The sequence below is a fragment of the Panthera tigris genome, chromosome A2 (assembly GCF_018350195.1).
Source record: "Panthera tigris isolate Pti1 chromosome A2, P.tigris_Pti1_mat1.1, whole genome shotgun sequence".
In the NCBI taxonomy this organism is placed as follows: Eukaryota; Metazoa; Chordata; class Mammalia; order Carnivora; family Felidae; genus Panthera; species Panthera tigris.
The window spans coordinates 162,727,034-162,744,978 of NC_056661.1; the positions used below are offsets into that span (position 1 = coordinate 162,727,034).

Sequence of the window (17,945 nt, forward strand, 5' to 3'; positions counted from 1 at the left end):
CAAAATAACCAGGGAGGAGACAGCACAGACGAAACACGACAAATTGACCAGAGGGGATAATTAGTAAAACCAGGTGATGCGAACACGGGAGGTTCAATACAAAAACGCTCTACTCTTACATATGTTGAAAATTCCACAATAAAAAGTTTTAGAAATACTTATTTACTACTTGATCCTAACTGTGGGACTAAAAGTATATCTGAAGTAATGTCATAAAATCTTCATGTTAGCAGGCTTGTTCAACTCATTCCCCAAGGAATGAATGAACCACTACAACGTCCCAGGCAAGACATCTCGCTTCTGCCTGTATCAGTCCACAGCACAGAACAATCACCGCTGCTGGAGATAACAGATCTGCATGAGAGACATTCGCTGAACCCAAGGAATGTGTACACGGGAGATAAACAAGAACGTGTCGCAAGTGCAGAAAAAGCAAACAGACCAGTTGAGAGAAGAGAGACCACTATTCGGTTAGTAAAGACCTCACCAAGAAGGATGCCGAGGACTTCAGACCAGAAAACAGGAAGGAAGGAAAAGGGGGAAGGGAGGAGACCAAGGTGACTGAGCTAGCAAGAACAGCTCGGGCGGGCAGGCAGAGGGAAGGGTAAAACTGAGCCATATTCAGAAGAGAACAAGTGTTGTCAAGTAGAACAGACCCAGGATATGAAAAGGACTTGAACTCCGAGCTAAGAAGCTTGAATGAAACTCAGCAGGCAGCCTCTGAAGGTTTTACAGCAAAAAAAGTATCAGAATCAAGTATACATTGGGAAAAATAACCTCATCAGTTTAATAATCCAGAGCAGAAAATGAGATCTGAAAGAACTATCAACGGACATCCCAATTCTGCCGTAAAGCAGCTTGGACACTCACTCACCAAGTTTTGTTCTGTTTTTTATTCAAAGTCAAAATCTGGTTATTCATTTATTAAACAAATATTTGAGTTCTGGTTACATGCTAGGCACTGTTCTAGACATGCCAAAAACGTTTATCTCGCAGTCCTAGTTGCAGAACACTAGAAGAGTGGTCTCAACTAGGGGAGGGGGAAGGGCAAATTTCTGCCCCCCACCACAACCGGCAACATGTCTAAAGACATCTAGTGAGTCCAGGGATGCTGGTGAACATCTCCCAATGCATAGCACGGCCACCACAATAAGGAATTAGCCCCAAAGGTCAGCAGTACCAAGGGAGAGAAACCCTGCCGTAGAGCAGCACATTCATTCTATCCCCTCTTTTTACACAACTGTTGAATGCACGTTACTTCTTCTATTACGATTCTAAAATAAAGGTCTTACGATACCTTCAGAAACACACAACACCATTTTAATAATTTCGAAAGCGGCAACAAATATACTAAGAATCTTGAGGTTTGGCTTAAGAAGTTTATAAGCTACACTTACCTTACATTAACTTTTAGAAATAAAATTGTCTTCTTCTCCTGTCACCTACCGTTCTCAAAAACTTAAGCTAAAAGCTCTGTGTAATGTTTATTACTTTTCCTTTTGCGTCCCTACAGCAGCTAATCACCACAATCTGCCACTTCTTTCCATGTAATGCCTCACATCTCAACTTTCTATCCCTAGTGCCATCAGCAGAAATACTTCACTATTTGCCCTGGAGCTCTTGGTGTGTCTGTCTCCTTCCCGCTCTCCCTCCCAGGCTGTCCTACTCATGAGCACTGCATTTTTCACCTGCTCAAAATTCCATAAGGTTGCTTACAACACACCAAGTAAGAGCCTAATTCCCGCTGCTCGGCATTCAAGCTGAGCCACAGTCGACCTTTCCAACTCTTTTTCCCACTGCTATCCTCAGGAATGCCCTCTCTCTCAGCAAAATGAGTTCTCCTGGGGCACGTGACCAACCTCTCCAGCTCAGAGAAATCAAAAGCCTCATTCAAATAAAAGATATGTTTTTGGGGCACCTGGGGCGACTCAGTTGGTAAAGCGTCTGACTTCAGCCCAGGTCATGATCTCACAGTTCGTGAGTTCGAGGCCCGCGTCAGACTGTGTGCTGACAGCTCGGAGCCTGGAACCTGCTAGGGATTCTGTGTCTCCCTCTCTCTCTGCCCCTCCCCCACTCACGTTTTCTCTCTCTCTCTCTCTCTCTCTCTCTCTCTCTCTTTCTCTGCCCCTCCCCCACTCACGTTCTCTCTCTCTCTTTCTCTCTCTCTCTCTTCCCCCCCCAAAATAAACAAACTTTAAAAAAAAAAAGGTATGCTTTTAACTCAGGGTACTAATACTCAGGGTACCAGTAAGAGATCAACTTACAAGGAATCCCGACCTGCCCACAGATCTTTTTTAATGAGAGATAACCCCAACCCCCTTGGCTCACTGTCCTTACTTAGAACATCCCCTATTTGCCTCTCTACCTCTCTGAACTCATCATACTCTTCAAATCTCCACAATTCTCACAGCCCAGTCATGTCTATCACCACCACCTGCCCACTCACCCACCCCATCCCATACCTGTGGCTCTTAGGCCATTTCACTTATTTGGTAACAAAGTGTCATCTCACTTTTACTAGCTCTCTTTTATATTCAGACAGCTAAAATTATGACTGATTCGTTCAAAACCTGAATGGGGGATAAATGGAGTATTTACATTTCCAAATCAATCTCCAACATTCTTTAGATTTTTTTTTTTTAAGTCACAATACTCCTGGGAACAGATCAACAGGTATATTCATTTATTATTGGTAAGAATATAAATTGGTACCATTATGCTATAATGGTATTTGTCAATTAAAAGTCTTTAAAATCTGTATACCCTTTGACCCAGGAATCTCACTTGGGAATTCATCGTGAGGAAATAATAAAGTGCACAAAGGGTTTGCTCTAAGGATACTCATCATGTTTTCTAACTCTCAGAGATTGAAAACACAAAACTTCCATGTCCAACAAGAAAAGACTATTCAGATGAATCATTTATTTAAGCAACGTAATATTCTGCAGCCACTAAAAGCCTACAGCACTGTGGTTACTGAGATGAAATCTTTTTATGATTATTCTCTTAAGTGAAAAAAATCTAAATGATATGACCCCATATACCTGATTTTATAACATTTTTATATATTATGTGTGTCTTATTTTTTCTAAATATTTTCTACATATGTACACAATCTGTACAGAAAAAACATATACTGATAAGTATACGTGAATCTTAAAATAGAGCAAAATCTTTATTTTCTTTTGTTAACGAATATTTATATTTTAGCTATATTAAATTTTATGGACATCACAAACATTTTTAAGGCCTATTCATAGTTGAACCATAATCTCACAAAGCCTACGACACCTAGATTCAATGTATCTGTAGGCAAAACATTTCCAGGGAGAATGCTTAAACACATGCTTACAGTTCAATACCCACGTGGCATCAGCAGCAACAGCAGGCATGCCCACTCTGACGCAGGCTAGGTGGCTCGTGGGCCGGAAACCCCAGGAAGGGTTCTGGTGGTGCCAGACCGAGGGGAGGAAGGCCGGCCTGGAGAGCCTGGGAGGGAGGGACTGCAGGGCACACGCTCCGCGGACGGGTGTGTGTGTTGGGCACAAAGCATAAACGAAGATGACGAGACCGTCACCAGACCAGGAAGGCAACGCAGTGGAATGCTGTGGGCATGAGTTCCAGAGGCTGAACACTTAGGCTCAGTGTCACCCCTGCCTCTCCGTGCGGTGCAAACCACCGCAGAATAACGGGGACAACGGTCCGCCCAGAGCAGCGCCTGCCACTGCAGTTAGGTGCCCCTCGCCATCTACAATTACTGCCACCGTCACCCCTGCGCCAACGACAGGTGGCAGGTGCCGGGACGGCAGTGCCTCTCCCCCACCGGTCACCTCCTTGGTCTGCTCTCACCTTGCCGGGGGTCCGCTCAGTAAAGAACAGGAGCCGGGACTCCAGGTGGTCGGAGACCAGGGTGAGGGAGCAGGCAGTAACATCGAGAAAGAAAAGTAAATCTGTATAAGCGGTTCACAAGAAGGGCACCGTAAGTCACTCCCCTCACGCTGCCACCGCGATCTTCACACAACGTGTTTCGATGAAACCTTTCACTGTCTCTCTGTGGACTTTGGGAGTTAAATCAGAACTATTCCTGAAACTGACTTAAAACCCATACTGCCTCTGGGGCGCCTGGGTGGCTCAGTCGGTTAAGCGTCCGACTTCGGCTCAGCTCATGATCTCATGGTTCATGGGTTCGAGCCCCGCATCGGGCTCTGTGCTGACAGCTCGGAGCCCGGAGCCTGCTTCGGATTCTGTGTCTCCCTCTCTCTCTCTGTCCCCTCCCCTGCTCACATTCTCTCTCTCTCTCTCTCTCTCGAAAATAAACATTAAAAAAAATTTTTTTTAGAAACAACAAAAACCCATACTACCTCTGCAGTCTCATCTCTGGACAGTCTTCCACGAGCACACCCAGCGTCTAGCCCAACTTCCTTGGTTACAAACTCCCTCGTCAGCCTTTGCATGCACTGTCTCCCCTGCCTGGAAAGCAGCCTCTACGTCCGCCGATAGAAGCAAACTGCTATTCAACCTGCAAAACCCAGCTCGAGATCGATCAACTCCACAGCCCCTTCCTGACCTTCAAAAGCTAAGTCCCTCTGTGTGCCCCCCACTATGTGCAGAGCCCTACTTCTGTCTCTTTGAAGGCTCCCCTGACCCAATCCCACACACGCGCACACACCCACACACGCATCACCAAGCATTTCTCAGATGCCGGCAGAGTGTTCCTCCACCCCTCACTCCAGACAGTTAACAAGCCCCCAGCCAGGCTGTTATCTATGCTTCTGGCCAACTGACTACAGGTTGGAAGTTCCAGTGATCCCCTCCTCAGGTTTGATTAATTTGCTGGAGCAGCTCACAGAACTTGGAGGGAAACTTACTTACGTTTACTACTTTATTCAAGTATATGATAAACAATACGATAGGGCAAGGTCCTGGAGAAAGAAGCGTCCGCCCTTGTGGGGCCTGGTTCAGTGGCAAGTAAAAGTATTCTTTTATTTTGCCCAAACATGGAACAGGAAGAGAGGGAGGGAGGGAGGGAGGGAGGGAGGGAGGGAGGGAGGGAGGGAGGAAGGAAGGAAGGAAGGAAGGAAGGAAGGAAGGAAGGAAGGAAGGAAGGAAGGGGGCAGAAGAGCCAAAAAGCTAACCTCTTAGGTTTTCATGGAGGCTACATAATCATGATTGACCAAGTCATTGACCACTGGCTGATTCAACTCCAGCCCCCCTAGTGAAGGTCGGAGGGACAGAAAGTTCCAAGTCTCTATTCACATGGTCCTTCTGGCACCCAGCCCCCACCCTTGGGTGGGATCCAAAATTCACTGTCATTAAAAATAAGACAACCAATTCATCTTCATATCTTTGAAATATTTTCAGGAACTGTGAATAAAGATACAAAATAAATCCAAACAATATATTTTGGTCATATGAATGACTATATATATATATACACACACATATACATATATACACATATATATGTATTTTTTTATGCTTATTTATTTTGAGGGGGGCGGGGACCATGAGTGGGGTAGGGGTAGAGGAAGGGAGAGAGAGAATTTTTTTTTTTTTTTAATTTTCTTTTTTTTAACATTTATTTACTTTTGAGACAGAGAGAGCGAGCATGAACAGGGGAGGGTCAGAGAAAGAGGGAGACACAGAATCCGAAACAGGCTCCAGGCTCTGAGCCGTCAGCACAGAGCCCGACGCGGGGCCTGAACTCACGGACCGCGAGATCATGACCTGAGCCGGAGTCGGCCGCTTAACCGACTGAGGCACCCAGGCGCCCCGAGAGAGAGAATTCTAAGCAGGCTCCTCACTCAGCACCGAGCCCTACACAAGGCTCAATCCCACAACCGTGAGATCACAACCTGAGCCTAAATCAAGAGCCAGATGCCCAACCAACTGAGCCACTCATATGCCCCAAATATGTATTTCTTAGAAATCAATATTGCACTGTCACACTGTATTGTCCCACCAGTAGCCAGCGACTCCATGGAGGGATCTTGCTTTTACCTGTTAGTTTCCAGATACTTTCCTGCACAGTGACTAATATTAAGAATAAGAAAAACTGGGGCGCCTGGGTGGCTCAGTCGGTTGAGCGTCCAACTTCGGCTCAGGTCATGATCTCACGGTCTGTGGGTTCGAGCCCCGCGTCGGGCTCTGTGCTGACAGCTCAGAGCCTGGAGCCTGCTTCAGATTCTGTGTCTCCCTCTCTCTCTGACCACCACCACCCCCCCCCACCACCTGTTCATGCTCTGTCTCAAAATAAATAAACATTAAAAAACAATTTTTTTTTAACAAGAAGAAAAACTTACTAATCACAGTTGGGAAATATTCAGGACCAACTAATTAGACTGCAGACTGGTGAAGAAAATGAAAGAGGGGCACCTGGATGGCTCCATCAGTTAAGTGTCCAACTCTTGATTTTGGCTCAGGTCATGATCTCACAGTCATTAGATTGAGCCCCGTGTCAGGTTCCGCACTTGGCATGGAGCCTACTTGAGATACTCATTCATTCTCTCTTTCTCTCTCTCCCCCCTTCTCAAAAAAGGGGAGGGGAGGAGAGGGGAGGGGAGGGAAAGGGAAGGGTGGGTCAAACATTTGTCCTGCCTTTCCCATATAAACTGTTGTGCCAGGCAGCCAAACAGTGAGGGGGATTCTTCTCTTTATAAAAGTATTCCAGCAAATAAGATGAAGGAATAACACAATTAGAACATCATCATTTTACGATCCCTGATGAACCAACAGATCTGGGCACTGGTGACAACCAGACATTATGTGCCTCCCAGTGAGGAATGTACAACCACCTAAGAGGCAATCATGAAAAATGAAATTGAACCAGAATCTGATCAAGGTCCACCCACTCATTTGGAAATACAGAGAACAGAGAAACATGTTAGACCTCAGGGGTGTGATCAACAAAATCCAGATGGTGGGAAACTCTATGGGGCAAATAACTTGTTCCTTCAACAAATAAACTGAAAGAAACGGAGGCTAGTAGCCTATAGATTAAGAGAGACTAAATCACAATGTGTGAGCCTATGGAGATCCTGATTCAAACCAACTATTAAAAAAGAGACAGACACCTATTTAATTTGAATACTGAGTATTTGATGATATTATGGATTCAACCATTAATTATTTTAGGAATGATGGTGGTATTAGGTTCTTTTTTACTTTTTAGAAATCTTTACTTTTTAGAAATACATTCTCAGACATTCATAAATGAAATTGTATTATGCCTGAAATTTGTTTCAAAATAACATAAGAAGTGGTTAACAGTATAAATAAAATAAGATTAGCCATGTGTGATGATTTGTTTAAAAGAAGTGACAAGTACTGAGGGGTTCATTATACACATTTGTATATGGGCAAATTTTCTGAAATAAAGTTTAAAAAAAAAAAAACAGGTGGAAAGGGAAAAGGAGTGACTCAAAGTCTACTGAATACCAGGGCAAGTGCAGAGAAGGGAAAATGATCACAGGTGGGGGTGGCAGCAATTGGAAAGAAATTATTTTATCACAAAGACCTCTGTTAAAGAAAAGACACCAAGGGAAGAAAGATTCAGGACACAGCAGAGTGCAGAGGTTAACTGAAACATGTGTGCACAGGACTTTCAGCAGAGCATTAAAAGCACAGACCCTGTAGTGAACACTGCCTGAGTTCAAATCCTGGTTCCACAACTCACTCTGTGCCTTCATTTCCTCAGATGTTTAAAAAAAAAAAAAAAAAAAAAAGGACAAGAGTAGTCTTTACTTCTGAGGACTTTTGTAGAATTTTATGAATTAATACAGTTCTCCTAAAACAATATTTCACAGAAGCTCTCCATAAATGTTAACTGTTCCCTGCCTGATCACCACCCTCCCCACTATAGAGATGGAAACACAGACCCCTAAGAGGTGAAGTGTCTTGCTTAACAACAACCTTAGAACCATCTCTTACGCTGAGAACTTCTGGTAGGTTCGCTGGCTATTCACCAAACACATTTCCCTTTCCTGCTGGACGTGTGGCTAGGCTACATTTACCAACTTCCCTTCTGTGTGTCTGACTTCCGGACAATGAAATGTGGACTAAGTGATTGGATACCTCTTCACCCATCACAGGCCCTGTCCCCAAATCCCCCACACCCATCTCTCTCCCCCATCTGCCAGGTGGACATCAATGCCCAGGACAATCCTGGAAGTCAAGAGATTACGCTTAGCGTCCCAGAAGAATAAACTGTTAATGCCTTAAGCCCCTGAGATTTCAGGGTTTATCTGTTATAGCAGCTGACATAACTTCAGTTAACATACTTTTCATGGACCCATCACAACAATCATTACTCCTCATTTTACAGACAGGAAAACTGAACCTTGGAAAGGGTCATGGTCACACAATTATTAAGTGGTGCGTCCAGGATTTGAACCAGCACTGGCTTAATACAGAGCTCAGGCTCTTAAGTGTCAAAAGACCAGTAAGTGGAACCAGGATTTCTAATTTACAACAGTTACATTTAACATAAAATTGTGTTACGTGTTCCTAAAACACTCACTTTAATCTCTCAGAAGAGTAACTAGAGAAGTGTTACTACAAGCACAAAGATATAAATATTCCCCCAAAAGTTTAACTGAGGTTTTTACAATAAATACATTGGAATAAGACATTAAAAGAGAGAGAGAGAGAGAGAGAGAGAGAGAGAGAGAGAGAGAGAGATGTACATTACAGAGACCACACTTCGTTATCCTTGCAAATAGCCCATAACAGAAGTTTTAATATTTCTTAATGTTGATTTCTTTTGATAGAGAGAAAGAGAGCACATGCAGGCAGGGGCAGAGAGGGGTGGGGAGAGAGAGAATCCCAAACAGGCTCCATGCTGTCAGTGCAGAGCCCAACACAGGGCTCAAACCCATGAGCTGTGAGATCATAACCTGAGCCGAAATCAAGAGTCAGATGCTTACTTAATCGATTGAGCCACCCAGGTGCTCCTATAAGTTTTAGTATTTTAAAAAAAAATTTTTAACGTTTATTTATTTTTGATACAGAGAGAGACAGAGCATGAACAGGGGAGGGTCAGAGAAAGGGAGACACAGAATCTGAAACAGGCTCCAGGCTCTGAGCTGTCAGCACAGAGCCCGACGCGGGGCTCGAACTCACGGACCGCAAGAGCATGACCTGAGCCAAAGTCGGCCGCTCAACCGACTGAGCCACCCAGGCGCCCCTTAGTATTTTAATCCAACTTTTCCCACTTGATCTTACCTGAGCCATCCCTATTTATTGGAAATTATATAACATGATCTTATAACATTAGTAATTTTTTTTTTTTAACGTTTATTTTTGAGACAGACAGAGACAGAGCATGAACGGGGGAAGGTCAGAGAGAGGGAGACACAGAATCTGAAGCAGGCTCCAGGCTCTGAGCTGTCAGCACAGAACCCAATGCGGGGCTCAAACTCACAAACCGTGATATCATGACCTGAGCCAAAGTCAGACGCTTAACTGATTGAGCCACCCAGGTGACCCTAATAATTTTTAAATAGGATTTAATAAATGGAAAAATCCTTTTATTTCAATTATCACTGAACTGGATCTCCATCATTAATCGATGTGCACCTACAAAAGATGTACAAATGAAGTTATAAAACTGTGTTTACAGCATAATTCTACCTACAACTATTTTCTTCTATACATGTACATCTCTTGTCTACAAATGAAAAATATCTGGAAAGTAATGCAAGAAAGTTTCCAGTGATTACTTCTGGGGAGTAGAACTGAGCTTGTGATTTATAACTTTTGATAGACTGAATTTACGATGAATACAATACTTTCAGAATAAGAAATACTTAAAAATATATATTATCTATGGTTTATAGCCTGGTAAAATTATCAAACTCCCAAAATCCCAAATTACATGATGGATAGTGAAACATGTAGGTTGGGGGGAAAAAATTATAACTCTTTATAATGAACGTATCATTTGATCAATTTCACCCATCTATATGGATACATGTGTTTACACATCTATAAATAAATCTATTTTTACACATTTAACTAGTTAGAAAAAAAATTATAGCTCTTCATAATGAATATATCATTTGATCAATGTCACTTACATGGAAATATGGATATAAATGTCTTATATATGGATCTATAAGTAAAGCTATTTTACGATTTTGTTAATTAAGTTTTTTTAAGTAAGCTCTATGCCCAACATGGGGCTTGAACTCATGACCCTGAGATCAGGAGTCACATGCTCTACCATCTGAGACAGCCAGGTGCCCCAAGTAAATTTATTTTAAAACCCTTAAATACACACAAACAAATAGTGTATTCTAATCAGGGGGTTTTGATAACATTTAACCAAGCACATTCATTTTTATGAAATTCTGTTGTAACCTGGAGAATATCTGGGATTGTATCAGGAAAAACAATATATTAGAATTATAAAACAGTTCTCTTTGGGGGCCCAAACTTGATAATGTTTTGGAGACTATTTTAGGGTTCAGGCTTTCTTCAAATGTTTCAGACCCTTCACAGAAAAAAGCAATTCAGAATTAAACCTCATTTGTCAAGGAACTCACTGTGTCCTAAACACTGTTCTAGATTAATGTAAAATTCTATCACATGCATCAAAATAGTATTTGTGAAGGGCCCAGGGGTTATTATTATTGTAATTAAATATGCTAAGATACATGTTCCTTAATCTAGAATTTTATGCAACTGTATAATTCTGAGACAGGAGACAATTTATTATTGTTATTCAGGTTAATTGAATGGGGGTGGCAGGCAGACCATTATAAAGATAATCCAAAATAGTAAGCTTTCAAAATAAATTATATTTGGCTTTAAAATGTCTTTTTAACCCACTTATTTCAGTATAAGAAACTTTGATAGTTTGAAAATTCTAAATCAAGGAGCACCTAGGAGGTTCAATTGGTTAAGCATCCAACTCTTGATTTCAGCTCAGGTCATGATCTCATGGTTGTGAGATCAAGCCCTGGGACAGGCTCTGCACTAACACAGCAGAGCCTGCTGGGATTAATTCTCTGTCTCTCTCTCTGCCACCCCCCAACTCACACACACACACACACACACACACACACACACACACACACACACACACACCCTCTCTCTCTCTCTCTCTCAAAAATAAAAAAAAATAAACTTAAAACAAATTCTAAATCAAAACATGTCCAAAAGTAAAACCACACTATGAAAAATGATGATTCAGCAAAAGTATAAATTATATGTTTATCCTTTTTTTGTTCCCCAAACAAAAGGTCTCACATAGTTATTACTGAGCCAACCCACCAGTGCAGAAGGACAGTAGAAAAATCATTCCTCCAATAAAGCATGGCTATTGTTCAGGTAGCAGTCGTGTTCACAGAGTGACCGGGGTACAAGCATGTGACCTCCATGCAGCACAAACGTGTATCACCTCACGTGCCATCCCTTATAGGCCCAGCCTGGTTCTACTCCAATGCCTTCTCTTGGAGCTGTACCTGACTTTATTACTAGTTTCCATCCAAATCCACTGGGAAACGGGACAGTTCTGCCATTGTTTCTTGGCCAGGAATTACTTGATGCTGAAAGTCCACGAGAAGATACGGCAGGAAGCAGTGAAGCTCACAAACCATGATGGCGGAGAAAAGGAGACAGGGTTATGTTGATCCTTAACCTCTCCCCACCACCATTCCTGCCACTGTCCCCCTGTAAATCTAGAAATAAGCCCCAGCCCTACCTCCAAATGTCCTTAATTCCTGAACTTGCTTCCTTCCTCTCTAGACACCATGTAGTTTAGGTCCAGAACCAAAGTTCTCTAGAAAGTCCGGTTAGTTGGGGCGCCTGGATGGCTCAGTCGGTTAAGTGTCTGACTCTTGATTTCGGCCCAGGTCTTGACTGTGTAGAGCCTGCTTGGGATTCTCTCTCCCTCTCTCCCGGCCCCTCCCCCACTTGTGCTCTTTCTCTCTCTCTCTCTCAATAAACTTGCAAAAAAAAAAAAAAAAAAGCATTAGAAAGCCTGATCAGTCATTTATGCCTATACTTCCTCTTTAATTCACCAGCGGACTTCCTGCAAGCTGGTTAACAAACCCACTGTTTCACTGATACTAGACTGGCCGTCAAATCTCAGACACTCGATAATCTGTCGTTACCTTCCCCCACACCCATCTCTAGAACAACGGACCCTGGGCATTACACACGTTCACACTAGAAATCTCTATTTCTTGGCTTCTCTGGCTGTCCCCTCGGCCTCTACAGTGTTTCCTTCTGACCCTCTGTGGAACTACTACTGCTCCCTGGAATACAGTTCCAAAGCCCCCTCTCCTCTAGACAGGTTCTTCTTCCCTCAGTGTCCACCTTTACACAGTCTCCCAGCTCTCCAGTCCACACCCACCACCCACACATCCAAACCCCCCGAGACCATCTTCACCTGAATGGAATACAGGCTTGCTAAATTCGACAGATCCCAAACTGAATCTGTCCTCACCGTGTGTACCCAGTTTGTTCCATCCACCTAGAAATTTAAATCATTTCAGCTTTCTCCTCCTCCTAAACAACCTATTTATCCTACCTCTGAAACCTCTTTTCAACCAGTTACCTCTTCTTCATCCACAAAACTATCTCAGGTACTCGTTCCTCTCACACCTGCGGACACTCAACAACTTCTAAGCTCCCTCCATTTATCCCTCATACTAACGCCAGATATTTTTTTCTTGCAAATATGACAGCATTATCCTTTTTTCATCTCTCAATGGTCACATACTCTGAGTCTTACAGAAAGACAAACCTCTTACTAGAGCATAAAAGACCCTCCACGATGCAACTTACGCCAACCAGTTTAGCCTCATTTGCTGTCACTCCTCTACGTGTTACACTTTCATATTTAACCTTTTAATTAATTTTTTAATGTTTACTTTTGAAAGAGAGAGAGAGAGAGAGAGAGAGAGAGAGAGAGAGAGAACAAGAGAGCACAAGCAGGGGAGCGGCAGAGAGAGAGGCAGACACAGAATCCGAAGCAGGCTCCAGGCTCCGAGCTGTCAGCAGAGAGCCCAACATGGGGTTCGAACTCACAGACCGGAGATCATGACCTGAGCCAAAGTCGGATGCTTAACCGACTGAGCCACTCAGACAGCCCCATCATATTTAACCTTTTATCTCCTCCCTCAAAATTCTGTGCCTTTACATGTGCTTTTTTCCCTCTGCCTAAAATAGGTTAGGACAGTCCCTGCAAGCTTCAGTTGAAGTGTTACCTTCCTTTCTCCCAGGAAAGCTTGACGTAAGCCTCAGAGGGCAGTGGGCTCCTTCTCCAGCTCAGTACTCAGACACATCTCCAAATGGATCTCTACTCCTGCCCCTTCACCCAACTTTAGAATTTTTGGCAAGGATCTTCTCTTATTCTCCATTCAAGTCTTCTCTAACTAGCAGGTTACACACCATGAGTTGAAAATACTGTAAGTCAAAAAATGTGTTTAATACAACTAACCTGTCAAACATCGTAGCTTAGCCTGGCCTACCTTAAACACACTCAAAGCACTTATGTTAGCTTACAACTGGGCAACATCATCTAACACGAAGCCCATTGTACAATAAAATGCCGAACAGCTAGTATCATTTATTAAACGCTGCACTGAAAGTGAAAACCGGAAGGAAAGATGGTACAGGCACAGTTACTGACGGTTCCTGACCCTCCTGGTCACGGGGCGGGCTGGCTGCTGTGGCCTGGGTGCTACTGCTGAAAGCCTCACCAGACTTTACCGAGAGCGTCACACCACAGCTACCAGCCTAGGGAAAGACCCAAGTTCAAAATTCAAAGTATGGCTTCTACTGCACGCATATTGCTTTCGTGCCACCAGAAAGTCAAGCAATCCTACGTGGAACTATTGTAAATGGAACCATCTTAAGTCAAACCATCGAAGTCAGGAACCACCTGTGCTTCCAATGCCAACATACATACAACCTCACAAAACAGTCAATCATAATGAGTACCAAGTAAATAAATTCAGGGACTGTCACACAACACAGAAAAGGTTTTAGTGCATCAGGGACCCAAGACAAATACAAAATTTATACTGAAGAGGCTTTAATACATTGGTATGTACACACATACACACACATGCGACCCACGCACTCGTAACAGATCATGTCTGCTTCCATAACAAGCTCATTTCTCCAACCTAATACAACCCTACGGTAATTCTTTGCTGCCGTGTACTGTTCACATGGACTTCAAAGAAACTAACTTAATAACCCATAATCATATAAATTCACATGCCCACAGATATAAAGACAGGAAATTTTTCTGGAAATGTATAAATAAAACAGGTATTAGTGGTTTCAGGGTAGAGCGGTGTTAGAGGCTGAATTGCCCTCCACCTCCAAATTCTTACATTGGAGTCTTAACTCCCAGTACCTCAGAACGTGACTGTATTTGGAAAGAGGGCCTTTAAAGAGGTAGTTAAGTTAAAATGGGATGGTTAGGTTGGACCCTAATCCCAAACGGCTGGTGCCTTTGTAGACTGGGACACAGGCACACACAGAGGGAGGAGCATGTGAGGACACAGTGAGATGGCAGCCGTCTGCAAGCCACGGAGAGAGGTCTCAGAAGAAACGAGACCTGCTGGTACCTTCACCTTGGACTTGCACAGCCTCCAGAATGGTGAGGAAGTAGAAAGGTTCTGTTGTGTAGGCCCCCCAGGCTGTGATATTTTGTTATGAGAGCCTGAACTAACAGAAGCGGCTTCTAGTGTATAATATTTAAATTGCCTTTACATTTAAAAAAAAAAAAAAATTTTTAACGTTTATTTATTTTTGAGACAGAGAGAGACAGAGCATGAACAGGGGAGGGGCAGAGAGAGAGGGAGACACAGAATCTGAAACAGGCTCCAGGCTCTGAGCTGTCAGCCCAGAGCCCGACGCGGGGCTCGAACCCACAGACCGTGAGATCATGACCTGAGCCGAAGTCGGACACCCAACCGACTGAGCCACCCAGGTGCCCCAACCTTTACATTTTTTTAAATAAATAAGTTTCCTAGACATGTACATGGAATTTTTTTTTATGCCAGAAAGAATTATGTAAAAATAGTGGGATTATAGGTATGTCCACCTTCTTCGTGTTGGTGTGTATTTAAAAACCTAACAAAATGCTATCAAATTAAATGACATAACTGAATATCCTAGACATGAGAGCTGACCATACTCTGACCACAAATGCCACATTTTATCTTACTATTTTTCATTTGAAACAAAACAATATACAATGTTGTTAAAATAAGATTTTTAATTTCTACCAGCTCCACAAAGGAACTGGAAGAGGTAGACACTGGAGGGGAGCACTGTTGTGAATTACACACATCCCTGGAGCTGAGAGAACTAACAGTTACAAAGCATAGAACAGGCTGATGTACAGAATTCTCTTATTGGGGTAAAAAGTCATTGTAGCAACTGAGGGGCCAATTATCAGACCCTGTGAGTTAGGCACCCTATATACATTACCACTTAATTCTCAGAACAACCCACAGATGAAAATCCCCACCTCTTTTAACTAAGGAAACTTGGGTGCAGAGAGATTAAGTCACTGGCCAGTCATACAATTAGGAAGCAGAAGAGCTGAGACTCAAATCCAAGTTTCTAAGGTCTTAAAATCCCATGCTGCTTGATACTAAGAACCCCTGAATGCTTAACAAATATTTATTAAACACCTGCTATATGTGCTTTGCCAGATGTACAAGACTGAGCCATAACTCAAGTAACATAGTCACTATTCTCAGGAACCAAGAATCTCCTTCACATTCTGTGGCATGTATGTTTTTCCTACCTCTGTAACTAGGTTTTAAAGCTCTTCACAAGAGCTGTAACATGAAGGGAAAAACAAAGAGCTTTGAGTTAGAAACCTGAAAAAGTTCTGGCTTTTTCACTTATATAAATCAACAAACTGGATTCTTCATCAGTAAATAGTTGTGGAATAAGTAATATAGGTGAAAATGCTGAGGAGAGTACCCGGCACACTGTGGATACTAGAGAAATGTTAGTCAATGTGAATATTCATGTATAACCTTCACAGACAAGCAGACCCAGATTTCAAACTCTATTTGGTCAGTGCTAAGGTTTCTCCAATGGCCTCTTCAGTATTCAAAGATCCCACTCACCTATCATTCTATCCCATTCTTCTATAGGACATACTACACTTAACACTCAAAGGAGGAAAATTAATACTATGAAGCTTCTTTATAACATAGACTAATGGTCTCCAAAGTGGAATAAACACAAAACACTTACATGTCCTAATCAGAGGCCTAAAAATGCTAGAACTTATAGGGAATATAAAATTTAGCTTTCCTACTAGTTAATGTATGGACTGATTGTAATAGATGTACACAACTTATTTCAAAAAAGAAAAATGGGGTGGCCTGGATGGCTCAGTGAGTAGAGCACTCAACTCTTGATCTCAGGGTCTGAGTTCAAGCCCCATGTTAGGTGTAGAGCCTACTTTGAAAAAAAAAAAGGATATAAATGCTGAGGCTATAGATTCAATGTTTTGTTTTTTTTAATAATTTGAAAGAGAGATTTTATTTCATTTCATTTCATTTCATTTTTGAGAGAGCACAAGCAGGGGCGAGGGGGAGACGGGAGGGAGGGGGGAGGAGAGGAGAGGATCCCAAGCAGGCTCCACACTCAGCATGGAGCCCGACACGGGCCCCTGGGATCAGATCTGAGCCAAAATCAAGAGTCAGATGTTCAACCAACTGAGCCACCCAGGCACCCCTAAAATTCTTAATAATAGGGAGAGTAATTCAAATATAAGCTTGGAGACAACTGCTTTAGAGCCACAATTATACCATTAGTTATGGTTTAGTTCCATGTGGAAGCTGTAACATACAGCATATTGTATTTTTATTAACACTAAACACGACAAATAGGCCTAGCAATTTCCCAGTTCTGTGCCACCTATCCTTAAGCTGCTCCTTCTGTCTGGGCACCTGCTAACACCTAACTCCTATACTTCTCAGCAAATATATTCATGTTACCATGTAGTCTTTCCACATGTGCACAGTGAGAGGTAGTTAGTAACCACCCTATAAATCTAAAACTATGAGTTTATAAGTCAAATTATAATACAGAGCTAATATAAGGAATGATGTAGGTAATTTTCTCTTGCTCTAAGACATAATTTCCTTAAAAAGAAAATGATCTTGCTTATCATTATATTCCCCTCTGCACCTCCTGAAGAAACATTCCTCTAGATAAATCTTTCTTTTCTAATTTTTTTTTTTACATATTTATTTATTTTTGAGAGACACAGAGAGACAGAGCACAAGTGGGGGAGGGGCAGAGAGCGAGAATAAGACCCAGAATCCGAAGCGGACTCCAGGCTCTGAGCTGTCAGCATAGAGCCTGATGCGGAGCTGGAACTCACAAACTGTGAGATCATGACCTCCTGAGCTGAAGTCAGATGCTTAACCGACTGAGCCATCCAGACGCCCCTCCTCTAGGCAAATCCTGATCAGAAAGAATACACTGTATACAATGCATACGAAACTGATTTTCCTTGTAAATCTCCACTTAAACCTTCCAATAAGAAGTATTCCTCACAAAAAAAAGACATAGTAAATGTGTACTTACGTTGAGACCTAACACAGTAGACACCCAACAACTGCTCTGACAGTGTGGCAATTCTATTTGCATTATGGTACAGAAACTAAACAGGGTGACTGACTTCCTTAGAGAATCTGCTGCTTTCAAATACAGAACCTGGAATTTAGAAATTCTTCTAATATCTTACAAAAGTATATTAAAGTGAGCACTTTGTAAACAGAGAACTAAATATATATTTTACTGGCCTCCACTGAATTCTCTCTCAACTATGCCTAAATTACCCCGCAAAAAAAATGTAAATGTATGTCACCTATCTGTGCTCCCACAATCCTGTCTGTATCTTCAATACGACTGAAAATTGGGAAGGTCTCAGAACACCTGCATAAGTG

At 42.5% G+C, this 17,945-nt stretch overlaps 1 protein-coding gene across 22 annotated transcripts in view; it reads right to left on the reverse strand.

Annotated features, from left to right (window-relative positions):
• KMT2C (lysine methyltransferase 2C) overlaps positions 1–17,945 on the reverse strand; it is a 279,835-nt gene that overhangs the window by 224,525 nt on the left and 37,365 nt on the right. Inside the window, exon 1 of one of the 22 annotated variants that reach the window (XM_042975935.1) lies at positions 11,275–11,855. The exons of the other annotated variants lie outside the window; for them this stretch is intronic. Coding sequence (XP_042831869.1) covers positions 11,275–11,318 — 44 coding nt within the window. The 5' untranslated portion in view covers positions 11,319–11,855. Of the gene's footprint in view, positions 1–11,274; positions 11,856–17,945 lie in introns of those variants that run through there. 22 annotated transcript variants of the gene reach the window in all.